General features: G+C 47.2%; 8 protein-coding genes across 8 annotated transcripts; 3 read left to right on the forward strand and 5 right to left on the reverse strand.

Moving 5' to 3' along the window:
- Positions 1-661: 661 nt before the first annotated feature.
- On the forward strand, positions 662-1,797 carry N7519_001099 (DUF2841 domain-containing protein; the record flags this gene model as incomplete). Its single annotated transcript, XM_057287877.1, has 3 exons — positions 662-845; positions 990-1,175; positions 1,238-1,797. 3 exons carry the CDS (start codon positions 662-664, stop codon positions 1,795-1,797), a joined length of 930 nt encoding a protein of 309 aa, XP_057153960.1.
- An 874-nt stretch (positions 1,798-2,671) lies between these two features.
- N7519_001100 (uncharacterized protein) lies at positions 2,672-4,322 on the reverse strand (the record flags this gene model as incomplete). The annotated part of the gene is made up of 3 exons (XM_057287878.1): positions 2,672-3,839; positions 3,890-4,212; positions 4,278-4,322. The coding sequence occupies 3 exons, from the start codon at positions 4,320-4,322 to the stop codon at positions 2,672-2,674; spliced, it is 1,536 nt and encodes a 511-aa protein (XP_057153961.1).
- A 2,745-nt stretch (positions 4,323-7,067) lies between these two features.
- N7519_001101 (stress-regulated transcription factor RPN4) lies at positions 7,068-9,130 on the reverse strand (the record flags this gene model as incomplete). The annotated part of the gene is made up of 3 exons (XM_057287879.1): positions 7,068-7,129; positions 7,190-7,634; positions 7,796-9,130. 3 exons carry the CDS (start codon positions 9,128-9,130, stop codon positions 7,068-7,070), a joined length of 1,842 nt encoding a protein of 613 aa, XP_057153962.1.
- Positions 9,131-13,712: 4,582 nt separating this feature from the next.
- Positions 13,713-14,438, reverse strand: N7519_001102 (uncharacterized protein; the record flags this gene model as incomplete). The annotated part of the gene is made up of 2 exons (XM_057287880.1): positions 13,713-13,832; positions 14,352-14,438. 2 exons carry the CDS (start codon positions 14,436-14,438, stop codon positions 13,713-13,715), a joined length of 207 nt encoding a protein of 68 aa, XP_057153963.1.
- A 49-nt stretch (positions 14,439-14,487) lies between these two features.
- N7519_001103 (BTB/POZ domain-containing protein) lies at positions 14,488-15,208 on the reverse strand (the record flags this gene model as incomplete). Its single annotated transcript, XM_057287881.1, has 4 exons — positions 14,488-14,788; positions 14,841-14,902; positions 14,967-15,093; positions 15,144-15,208. 4 exons carry the CDS (start codon positions 15,206-15,208, stop codon positions 14,488-14,490), a joined length of 555 nt encoding a protein of 184 aa, XP_057153964.1.
- Positions 15,209-17,146: 1,938 nt separating this feature from the next.
- Positions 17,147-17,578, reverse strand: N7519_001104 (histone H4; the record flags this gene model as incomplete). Its single annotated transcript, XM_057287882.1, has 3 exons — positions 17,147-17,172; positions 17,228-17,503; positions 17,569-17,578. 3 exons carry the CDS (start codon positions 17,576-17,578, stop codon positions 17,147-17,149), a joined length of 312 nt encoding a protein of 103 aa, XP_057153965.1.
- A 748-nt stretch (positions 17,579-18,326) lies between these two features.
- hhtA (histone H3) lies at positions 18,327-18,953 on the forward strand (the record flags this gene model as incomplete). The annotated part of the gene is made up of 3 exons (XM_057287883.1): positions 18,327-18,351; positions 18,494-18,601; positions 18,676-18,953. The coding sequence occupies 3 exons, from the start codon at positions 18,327-18,329 to the stop codon at positions 18,951-18,953; spliced, it is 411 nt and encodes a 136-aa protein (XP_057153966.1).
- Positions 18,954-22,268: 3,315 nt separating this feature from the next.
- On the forward strand, positions 22,269-24,174 carry N7519_001106 (MFS transporter; the record flags this gene model as incomplete). Its single annotated transcript, XM_057287884.1, has 2 exons — positions 22,269-22,634; positions 22,723-24,174. 2 exons carry the CDS (start codon positions 22,269-22,271, stop codon positions 24,172-24,174), a joined length of 1,818 nt encoding a protein of 605 aa, XP_057153967.1.
- Positions 24,175-24,632: the final 458 nt, after the last annotated feature.

Consider the following 24,632-nt stretch of genomic DNA (forward strand, 5'->3'; position numbering starts at 1 on the left):
ATCAACGCAAGATCGTTGTCGACGAGTCCAAGCAGTTAATTCCATTCCTTTAAGGTACCTACTCGGGTTGATCTCCAAGTCACATTCAGCTATATATGAACCCCAGAGAATCTGTGGTCTGTGGTATCTGAGATAATTACCTCTACTATGAACGTCACCAATAACCCGATGGCTTGTCACACTCCTGTGACCGTCAACGGTGAATCGGGCCCTTCTCACTTTGCGCTCATATCTATCGATATAGAAGGCGGTCTTCACTTACGGTGCTCTCGGTCAATTGCCAAAACCTTCCAGGGATCCCTCTCGGTACGGTTAGCGGATATCTTTTTGAAAGCAGTTACGATGTCAGGAGAAGGTTGCTCCGCAATAGAGCAAGGTGCGTTTTATATTAACAGCATAGTGGAGTACGATTTAATAACCAATTTTAGCAGCATCACCCCAGCAAACCACGCTAGCCATTAGGAAAAGTCCGTCCTCGCCACGAATAACCCATATTGCCCCTCCCAAGACGGGCTTAGATGGCAGAGAGAATACCCGGAATTTCCCACCAGCTGGTCTACCTTCGCCAACGGTAGAGTCGGCCCATGCAGAGTATTTGTCTCCCTGGGACAAACAGAGTCAACAACCCACAAAAAGAAATGTTTGGAGCGATAAAAACAGAATGTGGAGGCCGGAAGTCACGATATCTATTACAGACCGCGCCTTGCTACGAAAATACTATGAGAAGGCATTCCAGAACCTGCAGCAGACGAATTGTCGGGCCCTCGCGAAGGCCTATATCAAGCTAGTGGAGCCCCGCAAGCAGATGGTCTTCCCGTACAACGGGGCGGATAGTCGTCGCGGGGGTCACTCAGCAGCTTGACCCGGAGGCGACCAAGCCTCCCTGGTGGCCATGCAGAGTGAGGCACCGAGAGCCTGACCACCTTCTCAAAGAGGGTAAGAAAAACTGTCTCTACCTGGGTACCTGTCGAGTGACTGACCGCCAACAGAGCGCATCAGGCTTCTAATTCATATCTTGTGTGAACTGCGTACTAGCCGCCGTGTCACCGCCAGAAAGCTGCGGGAGGCCGACCAGGCAATTCGGCGGCATATATTCCCAGCAGAACGATTATGCATCTTGGATGAGATCTATCGGGTTCGACGGGAAGAAGAAGATTTCTTGGAGGGCAAGGGTGGTATGTTATCATGGTGTCTTCGAGGTTATTGCATTAGCCGGTCATCTCACTATTATTCACAGATGGACAACGCCCGGTTTGGATTTGTCGTATGAACCTGCCCGAAGCAAAGGGGACCACATTCAACCACAATGAACATAACGGAGAGAGCGTGCCTCTTGATTCAGCATCCCCAATCTCGAACGCCACATCTGCATGTGTCAATTCAGGCTCTAACAACAATGCTCCGCCGGCATCATTTGCGCCTGTATCAAATTTCCCGGACTTATCTCAGGACCATCCCTACGACGCACAGGGTCATTTTTCTGGGCAATACTACGCAGGACTGAATCCCGAGACCATACGTGGCTTTGACATGGCTGTGCCGATGTCAATGCCGCCACAGGGCTTGAAGAGGAAACGCGAAAGCGAAGAGGTCTCTCATGTCGATTCTACCAGGCCTACATTCAGGCAAGATTTTTCTCCTCCGGCCACTGTCCATCTCCAACCCTATCCGGTAGAGTATCCCAGCGAATCTTACAACTTCCTACAGCCGGGCTTCGTGTCCCCTGGGCTCTCTACAACGGAAGCATTGGCCCGGCCGAAGGAGGGACGTGATATCTCTTACCATTTCGGCTATTAGTAATTAGCAACTCTTAGCTGGTCTCCAGAGTCGCGTGGAAATATGCTGTATGTGCTCTGCCGTCAGGTCTATAATAATTGTTTGGGTTGGCTTTGTTGTATTTTTGAGGGAGTTTGTTTGCATATCCCTTTCCAAGTGGCCAGGGTAAATGAAGAAGGCCTTCGACTGTGCAGATTGGGACCGGATCGGTAACGAGGTGGGCCTGATGCTTGTAAACGAGGTTATAGTGGATAATTCTAATCTAAAGGGTCACGGTCAGTTGGCAGACATCCATGGATACTCCTGATTTGCGAACCACACCTACCTACTAGGCTCCCGTCTCTGAAAATGGAGTTAGTGCTTTATATTGTTAGAAAATGATCTTAACGTGTGTCCTAATAAATTTGTAGCATGCTATCTTATACGGAGTAGTGATATCTATATTAGTTACTAGTTACTATAAATAGTCTAACTTAAATGTGTCGGTTATATTATACTCAAGGCATATATTTTCCACCAATCAGCATGTTAGCTCAGGGGAACGAGCGCCGGGCTCATAACCCGGAGGTATGTTTAACCGAATCCAATTTCACCCACAACATCATCACTAACAATCAATAGGTCCCTGGATCGAAACCAGGACATGCTATGTCTATCTTTTTTTTCCCTTCTTCTTCCTTTTATTAGTGCAACCTCAAATCCATCTCTTTTTTTTCCTTCTCAAATTGGTAAATTCCATCAAAACTGCAAGTCACACTCATTGTACAATGACTCTCTACCTTCATAAGATCGCTTGCCTCGACCAAGTCATTGTACATTGGGTCCTCTCGACTGATTAAATTCCAATAGGGAATTTCGGTAGCACAACAAGGGACGATATCAACGATATACTAAACTAGTTCTGTACTAAGAAATATCGAAGTTCTGTTCGCTCTTTCCCAACTATCCTGAACTCTGAGATTTCCAGTGTTATGAATCTATTTCTCCCCGGAGGATCACTATTTGACCTATTGATAGACTTGGTAACAAACCAGCGTCTCTTGAACCCCTGGCTCTCCTCTGTAGAATAGCCTTCCAGAATGTCCACAAGTGTGTTCACTTTTCGCAAATTGCACTCCCCGGTCGCTTCCAGCCAGCAATGAAAACCTCCGTGACTATCTTGACCACGGATAGAAACCCCCAAGCGCGTAGCAGGATCTGTTTTCAAAGCAGAAAGAGCGTAGGGATGTGGGTGTGGGGTTGGGGTCAGATGATACTGGAGAATAACTTCATCGCCGTTATGGAGATCAAGCCCAAGTGTTTGTGAAACAGTGAACCTGAAGCTCCCGGCTCTGACCTCAGTCTGATGGCTTCCACGATTTCCAGAATGCAATGTAACGAGAGCTTTGGCCCCTTCGAGGTGCTTCTTAGCCATGCTGGCTTTCTTTTTACCCCAGGTGTCCTGTGCCTTAAGGATACGCTCTTTGTGAAGATCCCACCAGTAATTTCTGATCCCCGGGTCAGGCGAGTTTCGTATATCGTTGAACGCATCCCTGGTTTGTTCTGCCCATGCCCGAATAACCGAATCCTCAGATGCAAGGTATTGCTGAAAGGTTGATCTTCCGCCAATTGCGTCCGTGATAGCTTTGTTCTCTTGCGTATCTGTGAATCCTTGCCATAATGGCAGCGCAACATTGAGATGATTACCCGACCACATAGCGTTCGTGCTTTTCGGCAACCAGGAGCCCAGGTGAAGGGAAGTCAGTGTTTGGAATACTAGGCACATCCACATCTCTGCTAGATTGAGAACTAGCTGCGTCTGAGGAGAAGACGGGGCATCGAGGATAGCCAGAGTGACAAAGGCTGATTTCATATCCACGGCAGATCCCCACACTGCGTAGTGTAGTCCCATATTCTTCCGACGATGTTTGGGATCTTTGTGTTTTTGAATTCTCAGACACAGCACGCATGCTTGTCCGACGTAAAGCCAAAATCGTTCCGTCGTTTCATCCTCTCTCCATAAAATGTGAAGATAGACACCAGCTTCCTTTTTCGTTTCTGGGTCCTGTCCAATTTCCAAGAGGCTATAAGGGTTTATTAGCAACTGTTTCCAAATTTTCAAGGTCAAACGTGCCTGTTCAGATCGAATTTGCCCTGTTTACAAATATCCTTCACGACTGGGCTCAAGCTGTCTTCGAGTATTCTAGAGATATCATACTCGAGCACAGAAGAATATCTTTCGCCCATTTGGAGGCACACATTTGAAATCAAATGCTCTAGGATAGAGGTCCGATCGACGGGTCCTAGATTCAGGGTCTCAATTTGACTACCGGCCACCTCACCCCAGTTTCGTCGCTTGGCAGTTGGAATTTCATCGGTTGCTGATATCTGTACCGGGCGATCATTTTTCGATGCATTTGACACTTGTGCCATGGCTATTGGTGCTTTGGGTAAATCCTGAGACGGGGGTTCTTCAGTCAGCACAATAATGGAGAAATACGTTAGGATAATAGGGTACACACTTCGCGATGTGTATCAGTGCAATCAAAATCATTCATCGCCGTCATTTTTGCAGGGGGTGAGCCCCTTAGGTGCCCTCCACTTTGTCCACCATGAGATTTCCTTTTGCAGTAAGTGGTCGTATGACCAAAACCTCCGCATCGATTGCAAAATCTGCAGAGGCATTGATCATACCCTCCATTAAGCATCTGCAGCCCCCGTGTCCCGCAGACATTTTTGGGTCTCGGGGATCGGATCTGACTGCGGGGAAATAGATACTTCAAGCCATTGGAATGAGATTGCATGGATTAAAGTCGAAGTAGGTAGAGCAAAGACGTGATGTGATGCCTCGAAAAAGGGAAAGAGGGAAGATACGAGAGTCTGTATGTCAATAAGAAATTGGTAAATGTTGAGAATGGCGCCAGGATCGAGAATTGACTAAAATAGCAGGAAGAGCTCTGCAATATCAGCAGATGATCAGGCAGCGATGGGGCCTAAGAACGTCAACTTGATAATGGAAGGAGGTGTTCGATATGTAGGCATAACAACAATACTGCCGATTACATGACTAGGAAGGAGCAGCTCTGGAGGGATCTGAGGTAGTTTGATGCCAAATACCACACCTACCTAGGTAGGCATGCATGATGACAAAAGCGATAACGGGAAGTCATCAACAGGGTTGTTTGAATAGCTCAATTCTAAGATCCAAATCCGAGCGAGGAGCTTTAGAGTCAAATGTGTGGTGATATCCCTGGAAGATACCAAAGACCACACTTAAGCTGTGTGATGCTGGTGTCGGTGGCATCACTTATCGCGAGATGGCTGTCTTGATACTGTCTTTTCTGGAGTAGGTCCATATCTGCTCCAACGTACGTTTCCGCCTAAATACAAGAAATATAATATCAACAATCTCTTGTCTTAACATCTTATTTAAGTCAGCTAAGGGGTGTTGACAGTTTGGGAAGAGACATAATATGTTAGTATTAGGTGTATTCCGTGACTGGTATGGATGTTTGTGGTGGTTGCTCTAATATTGCCGGGCGGTACGGAGTATGGAGTGACCACATCACGTTTTACATCTCATGTGATTCCCTTTATGAAGCCATGCAAGGGACATAGTGCACTGACAGGGCATCACGAAGAACCAACTAGAAATACGGAGTAGAGAAGAAACCAATTGAGAGAAGCCACATATAACAAGACAGATCAGATTCCCATGATCATCGTACACTCCCCAGCCACACATCCACTATTCCACTCCACCTTTCGACTGCCCCCACTCCAATACCACGAACGTATTAAAGACCCACAGCTATTAAGCCACAGACCCACCGATGTACATCACCCTGTCTATCATTTATCGCCTATCGCTTTTAACGGTGTGCAATTTAAATATGTATATGTACGGTCGCTTATTTCGTACGGTATATGGTAAAAGTTAGCATAAATACAAACCCACTTGCAGCAAAAGATAGTTTTTAAACGAAAGCTTGAATAGGACTTAGTTGCTGTTGATGACGCTGACAATAAAGACAATGACAGCAACATACGTAGCTGGTAAAGATAGGATACAACGGGGACACATGGGTATCAATCCCCACGTGCCAAAAACCATAGACCAAAATAAGCAATTCCGTTAGCTGGACATGGACATGGACGAAATCCTGATATGGGGGGCTGGATTTGTATATTGTTGTAAACAACTACGTCGACACTCCAATCCCAATCTACATCCCCACAGATTCCATCCAAAGTATCCCAGTACCGGGTACCAGGGTGCTGGTAGCCAAATTGCTTATCAGGCCAGAGTTTGGATGAGCTCGAGTTTGTGCCAAGGCTTTCTCGGGGTCTACGCAATCATGGGATCATACTCTTGGCATACCTAGGTATGGAATACTTGCACGACTCGCTACAAGGTATGTACAACATCTGAAGATATTAATGGGTAATTGCTATTGTTGATGCAATACGGAGTACAATATATTCCCAGCGCGAATCGGAACTCATCCTAGAGATGTTAATTAATTAATTGCAATTATTGTATATTCAATGAAAAAATATTCAATATCCAATATACAATATACAATATTATATTGTACAATGACCTTACGTACCCATATAGGTATTTTGGCCAAATCTAATCTAAAATGTACAAGAAATATTCTAAAAAATGTACGGAGTACCTATGATATTGCTATACATTGGACATAGAACTTAGAGATCGACGCTGAACAGTCAAGATAGCTGATACAAGTGGGTAAATATGCGGGTGTGATGCAAGTAGGGAGCGAAAGGTTTCGAGTCTATCCCTCGATTGTTTTGAGTGCAGTGTTTCACCCGTTTCCAGGTAATCATTACTGTGGGGTGTGGAGTGTGGAGAGTGATCGATCATTTCCAAATGAATTCATGTCATATCCAAAAGCTAATATACATTTTTTTAAGAGGAATGTACTATAGTACAAGAGCGACACACTGTACTGGGATCAAAAATGCAGCAACACCATGTACAACAGAAATGTACAACACCAAAACCGTTTGTTTTCCCGGGGCCAAAGGCATAGACAGAAAATAGACCAAAAAAAAAACACACCAACCAATGCTAAAAGGGCGGACCGCATGCAAATCAAATCATTAACGTAAAATCGTACACATAATAAACAAAATCGGAATCCGAATAGTGATACAGAGAGTTCATGAGAATTAGGGAGCTGAATCGTCATGATGACGCAACCCCAGATTTTTGGTGGACCGCAAGTGGGTCCACCTATGACGTTCGGCATGCCGATCCGGTGACTATGACGTGGAAGGCGCTCTCAGTCTCTCCTCCTGCGCTGCTTGCCTGGCCAGTCGATTTCAGGGTGAACCACTCGCATGTCTGTAATTAATGTAATTAGTGTATGATCAACTTAAGGGGTAAAAGAAAAAGAAAACTTACGTCTTGTCAGAGCATCGTTTCGGCTGAAGGTCTTGTCCTCGTTACAGATATGACAGCGCACCTTCTGTTTCCCGGCGGTGTGTATCGTATGCTCATGCCGCGTAAGATCGTAGGGCCGGGAGAAGATGGAATTGCATGCTTTGCCTGTAGACGGGTTGATGCGTTCGCACTTGTGCGGACCAGCCTGGGAGTTGCGGAGCGAGGTGTCGCGGCTGACAAGGTGGCCGCCCGGTGTTGTTTGCCGGTGCGCCTCGCGCTTGTGTCGCTGGAGTCTGGAGGGGGTGTCGAAGCGGTCTGAGCAGTTATGGTAGGTGCAAGTGTAGGTGCCCGCATCCGAGGATGTGTTGGTAGGACGAGGAATACCCTCCGTAATTGACATATTCATTTGACTTGGAGGCGAACTCTCAGTAGATTCCACTGTTGGGAGCGATGGGAACTCGGTACTCTGCGGCAAGAGGTTATTCTGAGGGCGATGCATCTGAGGTTCAGTAAATGCGAATTGTGGCTGGGCCATGCTGGATGCCGAATATTGAGGGAATGCTTCCATCGGTCGCATTGAGCCATTATCGCGTCGCAAGCCAAGCGCGTCGCCCAGGTTGAAATCACCCTGACCCGGGGGAACAGAGGAGGCATGGCATCATCGTTCTCATGGAAATCTAAGACCGCATCCTTGGGAGACATAGTCTTAATATCTCCAGTGTTTGAGGTCTGGTCCATGTTCATTCCGTTCATGGGGATGCTGGTAGCCATCTGGGGTTGCTGGAGAGCGTTGTTGCCCATGTCACCGGCGAACGGAGAAGAGGGGCGGAAAGGAGAGCGACCCCGTCTGTTGGCAGGCGATTGCGAACGAGCAGACATGTGTCCCTGGCTGGCAGCTTGTAGGCGATCGGCGATAAAATTGCGCGGGTTGAGGTGGTTCTGTCCCATCGGCTTGGACATCTGGGGCGCCGCCATGATGGTGGGGTTATATAATTCGTCTTGGTATATATCGGAAATGGTTCTGTTCAGCTTGGGGACTCCAATTGACATGGCACCATTGGCGCTGTTGTATTCTGGAGGTGCGTCGAAACGTAAGTATTGGTCCATCCACCTATCAATATCAGGAATTCGATTCTCACCATTGGTCATCGACTTGGATGCGTCGTCGAGTTCGTCGAGGGTAGTCTGCGGAGTCACCGGCGAGTTATGGCTCATTGTCGACACCGATGGAGCCAACGAGTAGTCGTTCTGCAGTTGCTGCGGGGGTGACTGCTTCTGCTGGTCCATGATCGCTTTTCTCATAGCAGACTCGGCCTCGGCATTCTGACCATCTTGGGAGGAGGGATCGAAACTTTGGAAGGGAGTCGCAAGGAATGAGTTCTGGAGAGGCGTTTGCACCGGGGTGGGCAACGGCTTGTTGGCGCTGTTGGAGCGGCGGTGGTAGTTGTTGGCTGCCAACCCTGAGGGGGCTGAGCGCGAGGACGCTGAGGGCGAAGATCTCTTTTGCACACCGGGGTATGGGACACGCGCAGGGCTCAATAACTGCAGGTTGCTATCCCAACCCTGGTTACTGGCGAGAGGTTGTTGTACCAGCATGGGCGTATAATATTGCTGAGGATGTTGAGGCAAGTAGTGCGACGGTGAGTTGGAACCCTGAATGTCGTACGACGGGTTATATGAAGGCGCCGGGGTCATCGAAGGAGCCCCGAAAGACTGATAGTCAGACGTCTGCGGGCAAGAAGTCGAGAAGGTCGGAGAGGAGAAAGTAGGCGAGGAAGGCGCGGAAGATGGCGGGGAGAGCTGTACACTGGGGTGGCACTGGAACGGTGATTGCAAGCGAGATTGATCGTAGTGCAAGGCGTTCTCGGAATAGAAGTCAGGTGGGTACTGGTCGTCTTGTATGATGATGTCCTCTGGGTTGTATGGATCGGTGATGAGACCCTTACGTGGGTACATAAGCATTATGTTATCACGGGTGTTGGGGACGTCAGAGAAAGTGGGTAGGTTTCGCCACCGGGGAAAGGCGAGCTTTTATAGAACCCGCGGCACAAAATCCGATTAAGATTTCCTGATCAATTGTGGCCGTGCTTTTGGAGAAATCTGGATTTGAGACTTTGGTTCAAAGCTTCAGGTAGCGAAGAGTCTGGAAACGTCGGGAGGCTGATCGAATGGAAATATCAGAGGGCTGGAACTTTAATAGAGATGACTGTGGTTGGTGTGAGTTTGGTTCTGGAGAATGACTCGACCGGAGGAAAAGCAAATCTTACTTGATATGATGATCTCAAGAGTCAGAGTGTTTTATGAGTAATGAAGTTGAAAGAGGTCGGGAGGAGTGAATTAATAAAGAGCGCTCTGTACTAGATGACCTCACTAGCTCGGTCTCTCCGAACAATTTACCGTATTGACCAATTTAGCGTAATTGGCGTAATTATTATTTTTATTTTTGTACCCAATTCCTACGCTAGTCCAAATTGGGATTGGATTCGTATCACCACATACGCCATTTTTACCGAGTCCCACTGATCTGATCTGGGGATCTCTTTCACTCTTTCCCTTATGAAGTTTGTGGCTTACAGGATATACAAAAAAAAGCCACAAGGATCCACCATACCTATATTTCTATATGATTGGGCTTTTGGGGCGTCAATGGGAATTGTTTAAGATCTACATTAATAATATTATTATTACTTTTTTAATTTTATTTACGAGAATTCCGGGCAAAACATTCAGCCAAGGTTTACAGTACATCGCTTAGAGAATAAAGTAAAAAGGGAGAAGAAAATTCTGTCGCATAATCTAGAACTAGCTCCGATTTGCACTCGGGTGACCAGGGCCAAAATTAGGAAAATGGGGGTGGAGATGCCGAGATATCCCTAGGGCTGAGCCACACCTTAGTTTTGTTTTTTGTCCCCATCTCGCATACTAAATTTTGGTCCGTTGGGAATTTGATTCGGCCTGATCTACTCCGTACTCCGTACTATTTCCGGTGAGTCAGACGTCGCTAGGAATGGATAATTGAGACCCGAAGAGTACTCGGCCGTGTATATTAATTATTTGTCCAGACACAGCTAGTACTCTCTTTGTGGATACACTAGCCACATCGAGATGGAGCCATGTGGCTGGTGCCCAATGGTTCGGTCGTCAGAACGTTCATTCCTACACCGTGCAGACCACATTCTTCTCATTTCTTCGTACACGAATTCCATGACTCGAATACTTAAAATTGAGGCTGTGAAGTAATTGTCTCTCAACTGTCTTCCGATTCCGCTGGGATTGTCTTGCAATTGTCTTGCGATGTCTCCCCACTACGCGCCAATCGGCGGGTTCCGCTCGGCCGTAGTTCGACAGACGCGACAGTCAGCTGACCATATATCTAATGGCATGATAAGCTGAAGTTGGACACGGCTCCATGGATCTTGTTTGTATATAGAAATTTAATGACCAGCTGATCCCAGATCTTGAGTCACCACGGGTTTTTTAATTTTAATTTTTTTGTCTTAAGCGAAGGGCTATCGTCCACGGGCGAATACTTCCCATGTCTTACATTTGTCCCAGGTGTAAGCGCTTGTCTCTACAGGACTTAGCTCTGGCATAGGCTCGGCGGGAAATGCCCATCTGGGTTTATCATTGTTACGCTACACAAGAATCCCATGCGCAAGGCTCTAAGATCATGGTCACATGGTCTCTTTACTGTGGGCTGATTGCCTTAATTTTGTGGTCTGCATTGTTCGATGATTCGATGACTCGATCACATGTGAATCATATGTTTTTCCCTTTGACTCAAAAAGTGTTGGGAATAAAAATTGGAGTATTAATTTGGAGTATGAATGTTGAATTTTGTGTTTTCATATTTTCCCAGTGCTCGGATCCCTGTAGATCAGCTAAATCGTTAGCGCGGGCTTTGTAGCACGCGGAACACCATGAGTAGCGTGGTAAGAATGCCATGTACTGCGGGTTACATTCGAAATTTTCTGTTTTAGCGCTGTCATCCTTCAACCGTGCATATGCACATGGCTAAGACACTAGATTCCGGAGTATCAGATTGCAGACCAATGGCCTCCGAACCGAACAACATCGGCAAAATCCGACTCTCCAGCTTATATCTTGTTTGGAGGCAAAAACAGAAGGCAGCAACAATAGTCCAACGGGTGCCATGTGATCTCTAGGGATTTCCCTTTGAAATCCACTAGCGCAAGATAAACCCGACCGGCACGTTCTCGGGGCTAAGTGACTTTCTCGGTCTGGACACGCCAACTCGGGTCCGGGGTCTGCCCGTATTTACCGAACAGTCTGGCCCAATTCCCGACTAATCTCCTTTCTTATCTTGGCGAATTCCTTAAGGGTACACCAAAACGTGGCCCCTACAGAGTCCGGGGAAGTGGCAAACCAGCCTCAGCTGATCCAAGTATTCAGATCCAAGGGCCCACTCAGATATAGTGGGATAGTAGATCTATTGACGGATTTGCCTACCGAAGGCATCCTCGTTTACAATGTACATATCCTTTTTTTCAATTGGGTAGACATTGATCCTGTCGCTCATTACCAAGAGAGGGCCCCTGCATAAGGACTCAAAAAGTCACGGAGAAAAAATTTTCACCGGCATGCAATGCCGACCAAAAAGAATTCTACATATGTCAGCACTTTAATCCGGGTTTCTCGGTGACGGGTCTGCGAGATTGTCATGCAGGATCATATTTAGTAACAGCCTAATGCAGAGTGAAAAAGTTTTCAATGTAAATGATTGGCTGCCACAGCTATGGCTGCACAGCCACTTCTCGGTAATGCCGTTACGCCGTTCAAGTTGCCGGTTTAACCTGTTACCATACGACACTTAGTGCAGCCACGATCTGCAGGTAATCGTATTCGGTATTTCTGGTATGTTCGAGAAGAAATTTCCGTGGCTTGTGCATGACGCTAGTCCTGCATTCAGTAAAGCGTTGCTCTTCGAATTCTTCTGGAAGCTTTCTATTTTCGTTCCGGAATACCGGCCTCCGGGCACCGCCGACATTGTCGGAGGACCATGCTCCTGCTTTCAAATCTGTGTTCAGACAAGTTTTTCTTTTTCTTTTTTTTTGCGCTTTACACATCTTAGTGTAGTTGATTATTGATTATCCCGATATTTGTCATTTTGGGGTCGTCGGTACTGACTGGTTGTTCTGACTCACACCTTGGCAACTTCAAAGGGCTATCACGTGTCTGGTATAGATCCTCAAGGCTAGCCGCGTATGCATATACTATGTGCTTCGTCATCTTGAGTCAGCAAATTTTTAGAAAGGAGGCTCCAAGGAGCTTTGTTGAGAAAAGAGTTGTGGCTATGCTCATAGAAGCAAGGGATGGTAGACTCCTTACTTGGTTATCTATGTACACGTGCATTCTAGAATTTTAGAAGCTAGACACGATCTAGCCCTGCATTCCAGAATGCCACATGTTTCTGATAGTACACAATAAATATAATTATACTTTTTGCTGGTATCTAATACCTATACTGTATAGAACTGGAAACCAAGGGCCCACCAATGACCAAGCACCCCATGACCCAGCCTTCAGGTCGATCCCTTGCGATAATCCTTTTGATAGACCCTTCAAATGTCCTAGGTAGCTGACCCTTGGAGTAGATAGGAGTCCGGCTCGTATGTCCTTGACAATATAGAGAATGAGGCCAGTACCTACAGATAGATATAGTCCTTTCTGTACCACATTTGTTGGTGACACAAGGATATGTGGTTACATCGAGATTCTCTCAGCTACCATCAATAGAGATTATGCACCGATGTTAGGCTGGACACTACGGATAGCAATGAGCCTATAGGTTGACACTGCAAGATGCCGTCTTGATATGAGGCGGCAACCTGCAAGGCATCAGCATTTCCTGAACAGGCAGGAGAAGGTAACTAAATACTGGAAATTTCAGCTTCCAAAGAAGGATCCCTAGAGGCGCTGGTTTAGAGTATGGGATTCTTATATACGAGTTCTCAGGGCTATTATATCCGTATACCACAGAAGGGTAATAGATGATCACAAACTGATTTATTGCCTTACAGTGGTGATGTAGCCCTTCAAGTAAAACTCAGAGTGATCGATCTTTCTATATGTGTAAAATCTGCCTTACTTGTTCTGGCTAATGTAGTCAAAGAGGATACTGATTTACAACGTTCCAGCATGTTAGCTCAGGGGAACGAGCGCCGGGCTCATAACCCGGAGGTACGTTTAACCGAATCCAATTTCACCCACAACATCATCACTAACAATCAACAGGTCCCTGGATCGAAACCAGGACATGCTATGTCTATCTTTTTTTGGTCTTTTTTTTTTTCTTCCTCTTCCCATATCCAGTCATTCGTAAAAATTACGACACATTCTTGTCCTACACAGTTCGGAACAGGTCTGATTCCATCGTGCTCATTTTCAGTATTCAGCAGCCCCATGGATGTTTCCCGAACAAGACCCCAATATGCGATCCACTGTTCATCAACTGTTCGTAGTGTCGCTTTTGGCAGGTTTCTCGGCGTACAGCGTAGTTTGTCTTCTCGTTCGGCAATCAGGACTAGTTTCTAGTGAGCATCCGGGCTGTCTGTAGAGGGGATTCAGCAATAGTCGGCCGGGTAGACTGACAGATATTTCGGCGGGCGAGGGTGGACGGGGTGAGAAGAGTAAATCTCATCAGCTTCACTAGAGGCGAGAAATTCGGAAGTCAGCAAGGCCATATCAGTTTGACGGTCAGCATGGGGTTTTCGGAACCTTCAAGCCCCCGTCAGTCGAATGCTGTGGTCAGAGTGATCTGATGTCCTCTATCTCGGCCTCAATTTACCCTGTCAATGGCGGCCTTATTTGCCCTCCTCATGTTTACATGGATTTATTCAGACTTTGTGGTGTTGATCAGTTGTTACAGCGTCAGCCAATTCAGCCTGGGGTGTCGAACCGCTGGTTTGGTTTTACATGGGCATTGCCTCCATTGGTCTGATACCAGGTTGTTGGTCTCAGTTTGTCGCTTCCTGCTCACCTTCTAGTATGTACAGCGGCTGATTGTGTTTCTTTGTGCAGTTTTCCCGGGGTTGGTCGCCTACGTAATATACGGTTTAACTGCAGTTACAATTTGCTTCCAATGCAATTTGAATCATATCAACTCTTCTATCTTATTCCTAGGTCCCGCTTCAGTCTTTCAGGTTTTCTTCAGAGTGAGTACCCCAGCTGCCGTTCTGTTCACCATTTCCAAAACCAGATCGGACGAGAATTGTGGCGTGGATTTCGCCAATGAGTCCGGAAAAGCCATGGGTCCTGATTCCTCTCCGGTTCCCGCTGCAGTTCTCAGGGCCACGAGATTATCCACCGTCATTTTCAATGCGAGGGTCCCGTAGACCTCGGTCGCTTTCGGGTGTTGAGCCGTATATCCCAGAGATAATGTGCGGGAACGTGCTTGAGTCCAGCCGCACCCGAGCCAGCTCTTTCTCAAACTTGTCCTTAGAGAGAGCCTTGAGCCCATGGATGAGTAGTCGGCGAGCGAGCGAGTACATCAAGATATGAAGCGACAGGGTATTGCACGCGGTCGCTGCCTCTTCGTCTATGTCATCAAGCTCTTCCAATCTATCCTCCGGGTTTTCTCCATCTTGGGTGCCCAGAAAGCTCTGTTTCTGGGGAGTGAACTTCCAAGTGGTAGTCCAGAGTGTATAGATACTCAATCATCCGCTCGATTAGGTCCGGCTTTTCTTCTAGTACAACCCTGTTTGTGACCGATTCCTGTGTTTGATTAGCCGGGGCAACGTTTTTGGTCTTGTTCCCGCCATCTCAGTGTGCATCTTACCTCGAATCCACCATCGCAAGCTTTCGCAAAGAAATCCGACCTTGGGCAGACTATGCACTTGTGCACGGCATATTCTTTGTCGCCACACACAATGGTAAGGTCGCTGTATTTGTGGTCAAGGTGTATACTGCGGTATCGTTAGTGATTTTCCTACCCACTCGCATGGTAGCATGATACCTTGCTAGGCCCCTGAGAAGCTCTTTGAACTGTCTCCTTTTTCCTAATAGTGTCTTTTTCTCCATGGTGACAAAGTTATGACAGGGCTTGGTGGTACTGGTGCTTGGCTCTCTTTTGGTTTATGACCTCGGGTGGTGGGGAGAATCACAATGCGGAGAAAGAAGGGGGAAAGAGGTACATATGTATTCCCTCCTGTCTCCTTCCATGGGTGACTTGAATCCTGGGGACCCATGCAAGTCCAGGAGTGTTTGCCTGCATTTCGGCCTTACACTAAGCTTCGTTTCAGATGACTCGCCGTCTTTCTTTTCCCGTCTTTCTTTTCTCTGTGCATATTATTTAGACCATTCATTGGGGGCCCTCGTAATTTTGTTCTCATCCATATTCAAATTTCTGGATGTGGATGGCCCGTCAAGTTACCAGGCAGTGGTCGGGTATTTTGACCAACTTGGATGCTATCTTAGGTGTCCGTATGCATGTATGGGTATACATAGCCTTGACCGGCAAACAGTGGACGGTGGTTGGGTACTCTCGCATGTACCTGGCATTATACGTGTTGATGTTTGCTGCCTGCATATGCTGTTTGTTTGCCAGTGCCTTGGAGCCTGGGTCGTGGGGAGTCAATTGCCACCCTTCCTCGCTTTGGTGATGCACCATTTATTATCTAGCGGAGTGGCCTCAATCTATTTGGATGTTGTTTTTTTTTTTGTTTTTGGGTGTAGCGCCTCGGACCATCTACTTACGTCTGATGTGTCCCCGGAAGGGTAGTTGTAGTGCCAAGGCTCCCCTTTTGGGAGGGTCAACTCGGTCTTCATTTGACAAATGGACTTTCATTGTAGTTAAAAGGGATAATACTATGGTCCAATTTCGACCCTGGCTTTTCGATGTATCTCTCGTAACCCAGTTGAAATGCTTTTGCCGGTTCGTTGTCATATGTCGGAATTTACCATGTTCTATAGCGCCAAGTAAAGTTGAACTGCCGTTTCGGGGGTTTCAACTTCGACAAGTGGGTGGCGAATCTCCAGGTCTTTGCTCACCACGCCACAGTGTGTGGTCTGTACGGCTATGAGTAGAGCACTTATACTGTTAATGGTGTATTCAATATTTGATTGTGCATTGTATGTGGGTTCTATGCTTTTCCACGTGTTGACTGGCAGTCCATACCCAATGTAAGGTTCGATATATATTTTTACTATACCGCCCACTTATAACCCGAACCACACGTACTACCCACACAACACAGCCCTCGAATCGGATTGAACCCATCGGTCAAAGGATCAGATCACGATGGCAATCAAGCATATTATATATGTAACTAAAGGTGGTCTACGGAAAAATAAGATGAGGTTGTCGTAGACATGTGTATATCCTCCCCAGTACACGTCATGGAAGCACCAAAGAAACCAGCGGTAGCATGGCATACGATAGAATACATGTAGCCACTTAGAGAGTTTAAGAAATACGTAGGTAGGAGTACTAGATCTGTAACAGATATTTAATCAAAATCCATAACTCATGGTGGGCTGATGCTGAGCATAGGAAAACAGGCCTTAGACAGGCAAAACAACGCGTCAAGCAAACCCAAGCCACGAGACCTCAAACCTGCAAACGTCAAATGACCAAGCATCAGCCGCCGAGAATAGGGTATCAAACACCAAAACACAAGCCAAGCAAATAGACAACATGCCAAGTCACAAGACACACGACGCGAGGTATACTACAAGCGAGACCGAAAGAGCCAAAATTGTTTCAAGTTTTAATTGTATTCGTATCGGATCGCACTTTAAGTGCTTGATCCCACCATGTCCATGGTGCCAGCCGTAATTTGGAGGCCGCTATGATACAGAAAAGCTCAGAAGCGCGCACTATGGCCGCGCAATATTGGTAATCGAGTGTTATGAAAAGCAAACCCAGAGACCCATGACAGTTGTAGTAAAATAAATCAGAGAACACCCCAACGTCCCGTCGTACCGTGAACCAGCCCGGAAAAGAAAAGAACAAATGATTTAGCCACCGAAACCGTAGAGGGTACCTGAGGAGGAAGGTTAGAGACGCGTTGTAGAATGGAAAGACACATGGAAACTTACGGCCCTGGCGCTTGAGAGCGTAGACAACGTCAAGAGAAGTGACAGTCTTGCGCTTGGCGTGCTCAGTGTAGGTAACGGCGTCACGGATGACACCCTCGAGGAAGGTCTTGAGGACACCACGGGTCTCTTCGTAGATCATAGCGGAGATACGCTTGACACCACCACGACGTGCGAGACGACGGATAGCGGGCTTGGTAATACCCTGAATGTTGTCACGCAAAATCTTGCGGTGACGCTTGGCACCACCTTTGCCGAGACCCTTTCCACCCTTGCCGCCTGAAATGAGACGCGTTAGAACGCGCTTCTTGTTGAAGAAATGGAAGTGCGGGGTAGTAACTTACGGCCAGACATATTGAATATGGATTAAAAGGAAAAAGGGGTTTGTAGAAGAGGAGATGTGGAGTTGGTAGTTGGGAGGTTGTCGATGGAATTGATGGAAAAAGAGGGAAAGGAAACGGAAGTGGACAGAGGATATTTGTATGATACGGGAATCAACGAGGACTGGGAAATCACGCGCTAGGGATGGCGTCCACCAATGAGAGTGCAGGATCACAGACCAACCTTGATCTACCGGGAGACCCCAGAGTTGGTACGCCGACTTTGCCGTGGCCCATCTTTGATCCTACTATAATCCACCACCAACAATGTAAATCTACAATAAAAATGGAACAATTATACATTCCAAAGGATGTCGAATACTTCAAAATGCATTGATTGTCCATCCAAAGGAGGTTGGGTGCAAGATCAAGAATTCAAGGGTTTGGCATTCTATACTCCTTGATCCTGCATTCTCATTGGTTTAGAGCTCGCTTAGTTGGCAGTACCAGCACTTTGATCCAGCTCAGCGAATCAGAGCTCACCGCAAATCAGTCTTTGGGCTACACGCTACGCAGTCCCCAGTCCTACGCGCAGATTTTCCTGACTGATCCAGATCGGCTCACTTCCCCTGATTCGTGGCTCCCTTCCAGATCAATTCCCCCCCTCCCGTCTCCTACAAATACTCTTCCCCACCCACCTCTCTCTTCCCTTTTACATCCATCCTCCGCCAACCAACTCTTTTATCAACAAAAACCACTTTTCATCAAGTTTATCATCAAAGATGGCTCGTACCAAGCAGACTGCCCGTAAGTATCTCTTTATCATATTTTATTATTCACCTTTCTACCTCGCCGTCGCCTCCTGATTAGTCAGGTTCTCGCGTCGAGGCAGGGATTTGGTGACGCGTAGACGCATTGACAATAAACATTTTACTGACTGTTCAAACAGGTAAGTCCACTGGTGGCAAGGCCCCCCGTAAGCAGCTCGCTTCCAAGGCCGCCCGCAAGGCCGCTCCCTCTACCGGAGGTGTCAAGAAGCCCCACCGCTACAAGCCCGGTAAGTTCTATCTCATGTCGAACAAGGCATCCATCAAGCATACACTGGAACATTTTCTAACGGTCCATCTCCAGGTACCGTCGCTCTCCGTGAGATCCGTCGCTACCAGAAGTCCACTGAGCTCCTGATCCGCAAGCTCCCCTTCCAGCGTCTGGTCCGTGAGATCGCCCAGGACTTCAAGTCCGACCTCCGCTTCCAGTCCTCTGCCATCGGTGCTCTCCAGGAGTCCGTTGAGGCTTACCTCGTCTCTCTCTTCGAGGACACCAACCTGTGCGCCATCCACGCCAAGCGTGTCACCATCCAGTCCAAGGACATCCAGTTGGCCCGCCGTCTCCGTGGCGAGCGCTCGTAATTTCTTTATTTTCAACGAGCTGGTTTTCTGAAAGGCGATCATGGGGTTTTGTTTTTATCTTTTTATCATGACTACTGGCGATACATGATGGGTTTGCTTTCAAATATCAATGGGTTTCGGCACCGGGTTGCTTCGCAATTTGCTTTTTTATCGATGCTACTGCTCACCATCGATTGATGGGTCAGTCATGGGCATGTACATTATGGGGGCTCCCTTTTAACATGATGCCTTAGCGCGCATCATCTCATGACAAGACGCTATAATGCCGTCTTCTATGATTCATCACTTCTTTTCTTCCTTGTAAACGGTAGCGTGTAATTCCTTCTGTAAATCTTTGCAATCGACGCGCCTTCTGTAGTTACTGGTGCGCTTGGACTTGGGCGGTCTTCTGCATTGTGTTTGGGTTTTCTTTGTGTTCTCGCGCCCGTATGCAAGGCGACGGTCGCAAGCCCTGGCGATACCCCTCACCCCATTCAAACTGGCGGCATATCCATACAGGGCTATAGTGCCAACACCCAACAACACTGCCTAAGCAAAATGAGATGGAAATAATTTAGCCTACGACAATAGAATAGTCTATCTTTGCACATGATTGTTCTCAGGCCAATATGAAAACAAATGGTTCGATTACACCCCGAACCTTCCCGGAAGGTTTTCCTTGCGCAACAAGAGGCAAACATCATAAGTACGAGACTTTTATAATTAGGCAGCAACAAACAGACATTGGACATTGAGATTGAAGCAATTATTTCTCACTTGGAAAAGCAGCCAAAAGAACGTGGGCCGCCTTGTACTGGGACTTGACCATGCGAAAGCACATACATGTGCACTCAATGTGACTCGTCTGAAACTCGACTATGACTTCACCGTTACTTAACCCCGATCTAACGAGGAACCTGGAAGTCTCCAATCAAATTGTATAATACAATATGAATCAAGCAGTGAAAACAAAAAAGAATTAAACAGCGCGCAACCTGAACTCGGGTTTCCGACTAGTTCATACCCGCCATACAAAAGCCCTGAGTAGACCCCATAATCCAATCCGGTCGCCACACAAGCACCTGACTCCAAAGAAAACCCGCGAGCTGGACTTGGATTGAGTCATAGTGAGCTTAACACGTCATAGGCACTGTAGGGCAGTAGTACCAGGTAGGTAGTCCTCCCCAGGTGTACCGTAGGTCCACGGGTGAACATCAGAATGACTCATTGCTCTTTAGACCAATAGATCAGAATTATACGTGTGACAAGTCCTCGAACGGAGAACAACCCTGATAGGGAGTAGATCAGATGAACACATTTGTCGATGCTGGTATCAAACCTAGTATGTAAAAGAAAGACAAGTCGAGTGCATTTCCAGTACGGTAAATTTGACAGTCTGAAACCACGTGCATTGATTCTTAAGCAGGTGATCTATTTGGTGCTATGTTTAAAATCGTTCTTTACTTGCAAGGCTCTACTTGCAAGGCTGAACCACATGCTAGATGGCCGTTTATGTGTCCCCAGCTGTCATGCAGTTTTAAGTGGGGACAGAGTGACTTGAACGCGTGTTTTGTTTCTTTGATCTTACAGCCAACATGACTGGAACATCTTCGAAATGAGAGAACTAAGCAGCTGAAGCCGAGAAGCATCTACTGATATGAGTTGACACGTATAACCCTCTTGGGTACCAAGATCAAGACCATATAGCCCGGATGCAAATGTATCTATTCACAGTAGATCCACATTACCTGGCCTGAGGCTAAAGGAAGGCGCCAAGGGAGCGTAGAAAATTCTAGCTCCCGTGGAATTGGTGGCTTCTCTTTCATTCCAAACTTCTCCTTGAACTGATTTTTTCTGCAAGCCACCCGCGTGCAGTTTTACCCGCCAGTACCACCGAACCTTGGCTGAACCCTGGAGATATAGCCTTTTATAGCCTAATATATATATTTCTAAGAGATACATCCATGCACATAACTGATTCCTAGCTGAAACTAGAACCTTGGGGCCAGGAGATGTCTTCAAATGATTACGCCTTTATTTCCCCCCCCCTTTTCTCTTTCGAGTCCGCGCGTGCCTAACAAGATGGCTGATATTAGCCCATGGGTGGCCTGATGGCCCCCCAGGTGAACTCGATCAACACAACATTCGATGGAGCGAAGCACAGCGCTGGTGCCTAGCTTGGATCAGATTCCAAAGACATTTTGAAATGTACAACATAAGCAAATTACGCGTTAGCATCGGAAATAGCATCCTGATTGCCGATCTATGTACTCAAACAGGGGCTGGATTAGAAAATATTATACATAGTAGCTCCACCATGCATAAGCCTGATCTCGAGGATTGATAATTATCAATCACAACGTGGATACGAAGTATGTGCACGGAGTTTGCCGGTCATAATAATCATAAACTCCATTTTTGTACGTGCACCGGAGATTATCCTTAAATTGCCCGATCCAGGGAAGTTTAGATTTGTTGAAGCTTCGGTAGTTTCGGCAAGGTACCGAGTCCCATGTGGAACGTCCGAGTGTGGACTCCGAAGGTTATGCACGGCCCGATGTCCATGTGTGCACATTGACTTGTTAAATTTTATTTGTACTTTATTTATATGTTGTACACGGAGCACGGAGTACTCCGTGGTGTTATGTATAATATTAGAGAACGAAATTAATCTCTAATTAATCTCTATCTAGGTAGAATAGACTAGAACAGAAACGCTAGGACCTCTGGGATGTTGAAACTTGCAGTGCAGTTGACCAATCAGATCGATGCCGTGTACCCGAGTTGCTCAACATAAAACGTTCATAAATCACGTGGCATAACAACGTGGCTGCAAACAGATAAGAGCAACTTTTACTTCCAGGGCTGCATCTGAGTCTGCATCTGAGTACCTCTAGGGCTAGGGTATGCATATTTGTACTACGTATAGCCTTTATATCACCGAAGTGGACGGATATAAATCAGTCTGAAATCTTTATACTAAAGTGTATAAAAAATATACAATATATGCCCAAAACAACATAACCTTGTAAAGGGCCCAGACGTCAAATTTTGATTCAAAAATATCTTGTCCGGGTCCGGGGCCCACCTATTCCCTGAGAACCGGATTCCACTTATCCGTACTTTATCTGCATATATTGTATTCATAATCCTACAACCCCCCCCCTTTTATATATAACTGGAGGCCCGTCTCCAATTCACTGATTTCCCTCGGCATTGGTCTTTCCCCCGCAAAGCTTCACCCCTCCTTTTCACCTTAAGCACATAACCAACCTCCAATACTTCCAATACCGTCGACTCGTATATACCACAACCTTAATTCACTACCTGCCCACCATGGCAGCTGACTCAGAGCCTCAGATCGACAAGATCGAGCCCTCTGCCCCAACGAAAATCCCATACTGGCGCTTGGTCTTTGATCAGGGCGTCGTCACGCAAGAGATCATTGATCACACATACCCCGGTTCAGGAACAGATGAGGACCCCTTTGCAGTAACATGGATCCCCGATGACCCTCGCAATCCCATGAACTTCAGCGAGGTGAAGAAATGGACTTTTACTATGCTTGTGGCCATCGCAACATTGGCTGTTTCACTAGTATCATCTGCCTATACCGGCGGTATTCAAGAGATCATGATGCAGTTCAATATCGGGCAAGAGCTTGCCACTCTTGGTGTTTCACTTTTCGTTCTCGGTTTCGCCGTAAGTCCTCCACCCTCCAGACATTGGCTCTTGAGCTTGCCCAAAATCTGCTTTACATGCATACTGACGGTTATTTGCTTGGGTATAGATCGGACCATTGCTCTGGGCCCCACTAAGTGAGCTGTTTGGTCGCCAAGTCCTGTTCATTACCACCTATGCCGCCCTCACAGCTTTCAATGCCGGTGTCGCAGGTTCTCAGAATGCCTGGTCTATAATCATCCTTCGGTTCTTCGCCGGTTCCTTTGGATCTTCGCCTTTGACCAACGCAGGTGGTGTCATTGCGGATATGTTTCCCGCTAAGCAGCGAGGTGTCGCCATGAGTCTGTTCGCCGCTGCACCTTTCCTCGGCCCTATCATTGGCCCCATCGCTGGTGGATTCATTGGTATGAGTGACGGTGGCTGGCAATGGGTCATGGGTTTCCTTGCCGTCTTTGCTGGTACTGTTTGGATTATAGGCTCTCTGACGATCCCTGAGACCTATGCGCCCGTGCTTCTCCGCCGCCGTGCGGAGAGGCTCTCAAAGCTGTCGGGCAAGGTCTACCGGAGTAAGCTTGAAATCGACCAAGGCAAGGTCTCTCTCAAGGAGTCGTTCAAACTGTCACTCTCCCGCCCTTGGGTTCTTTTGTTCCAGGAGCCTATTGTGTTCTTGCTATCTCTCTACATGGCTATTGTTTACGGTACCTTGTATATGATGTTTGCCGCTTTCCCTATTGTCTACCAGCAGTCCCGCGGCTGGAACCAGGGTGTTGGTGGCCTTGCCTTCCTCGGTATCATGATCGGCATGTTGATTGCCGTCGCCTACTCGCTCTGGGACAATAAGCGCTATATCGAGGTAACCGATAAACATAATGGCTTCGCACCACCGGAAGCACGTCTCCCGCCCTGCCTCGTCGCATCCGTCGCAATCCCAATCGGTCTATTCTGGTTCGCATGGACCAACTATCCCTCAATCCACTTCATGGTCAGCATTGCAGCTGGCGTCCCCTTTGGCTTCGGAATGGTTCTTGTCTTCCTCAGCATCATGAACTACCTCATTGACTCCTACACCATCTTCGCTGCCTCCGTGCTAGCTGCCAACTCCGTCATCCGTTCGCTCTTCGGTGCTGCCTTCCCTCTCTTCACCACCTACATGTATCAGAACCTGGGTATCCACTGGGCATCGTCGATCCCGGCTTTCCTAGCGCTCGCCTGCGTGCCATTCCCATTCTTGTTCTACAAGTACGGTCCCGCGATCCGCACCCGTTGCAAGTTCGCCGCCCAGTCCGATGCGTTCATGCGCAAGCTCCAGGAACAGGTCACTACAGCGCCGGCGGAAGAGGAGAAAGTGGAATACGACCGCACAGAGGCTCCTGTGCCCGAAGGCTCGCTCTCCAGCGAGTCCCAGGACGGTGTTGAAGAACTCCCTTCTACGGAGCGCATTCGCAGCCATGCGCACTCTGTTGCTTCCACTCGCACTGCTGGCTCGTTGGCTCGCTCGGTTACCTATGAAGGAAATCCTTACGACATTGACCGTGTCCACACTCGTGACTCCTTCAAATAGACGGCTGCTGAGCAGCTTGTTTATATCCACTCTCACCTTACGATCTCTTGCCCGGGCATTGCCATACCTATACATGCCTGTGTCACTCTAATCATAGTTTCTATTGACCTCTTCCTCTTCCCCTTTCCCCCCGTGTCACAAAAAGTACCATTTTTGCGTGTTATATTTGTTTTTATTTTGATACCCGTTCATATCATCCATACATACTGAGGGCAACCTCATCCGATTAATGTTTTTATGGGATTGCATTGTATCGAGCCGGAGTTTGGGTTTGATTTCACAGAAATATCAATTGAAATGTTCATCTTAGAACCCCCCTTTCATGTATGCCTTCTATATAGTAAATATTCACAATAAACCCAACCCTAATCGGAACCTGCATCCGGCCCTTGCCTCGGAGTTTCACCCGCTTTTCGGCTCTTATCGCCACAATCCCCGAGGTCGGATTTCAAAGCTCA

Source organism: Penicillium mononematosum (genome assembly GCF_028829835.1).
Source record: "Penicillium mononematosum strain IBT 11891 chromosome Unknown utg000001l:1.0-4488741.0:1.0-4491989.0, whole genome shotgun sequence".
NCBI classification, from domain to species: domain Eukaryota; kingdom Fungi; phylum Ascomycota; class Eurotiomycetes; order Eurotiales; family Aspergillaceae; genus Penicillium; species Penicillium mononematosum.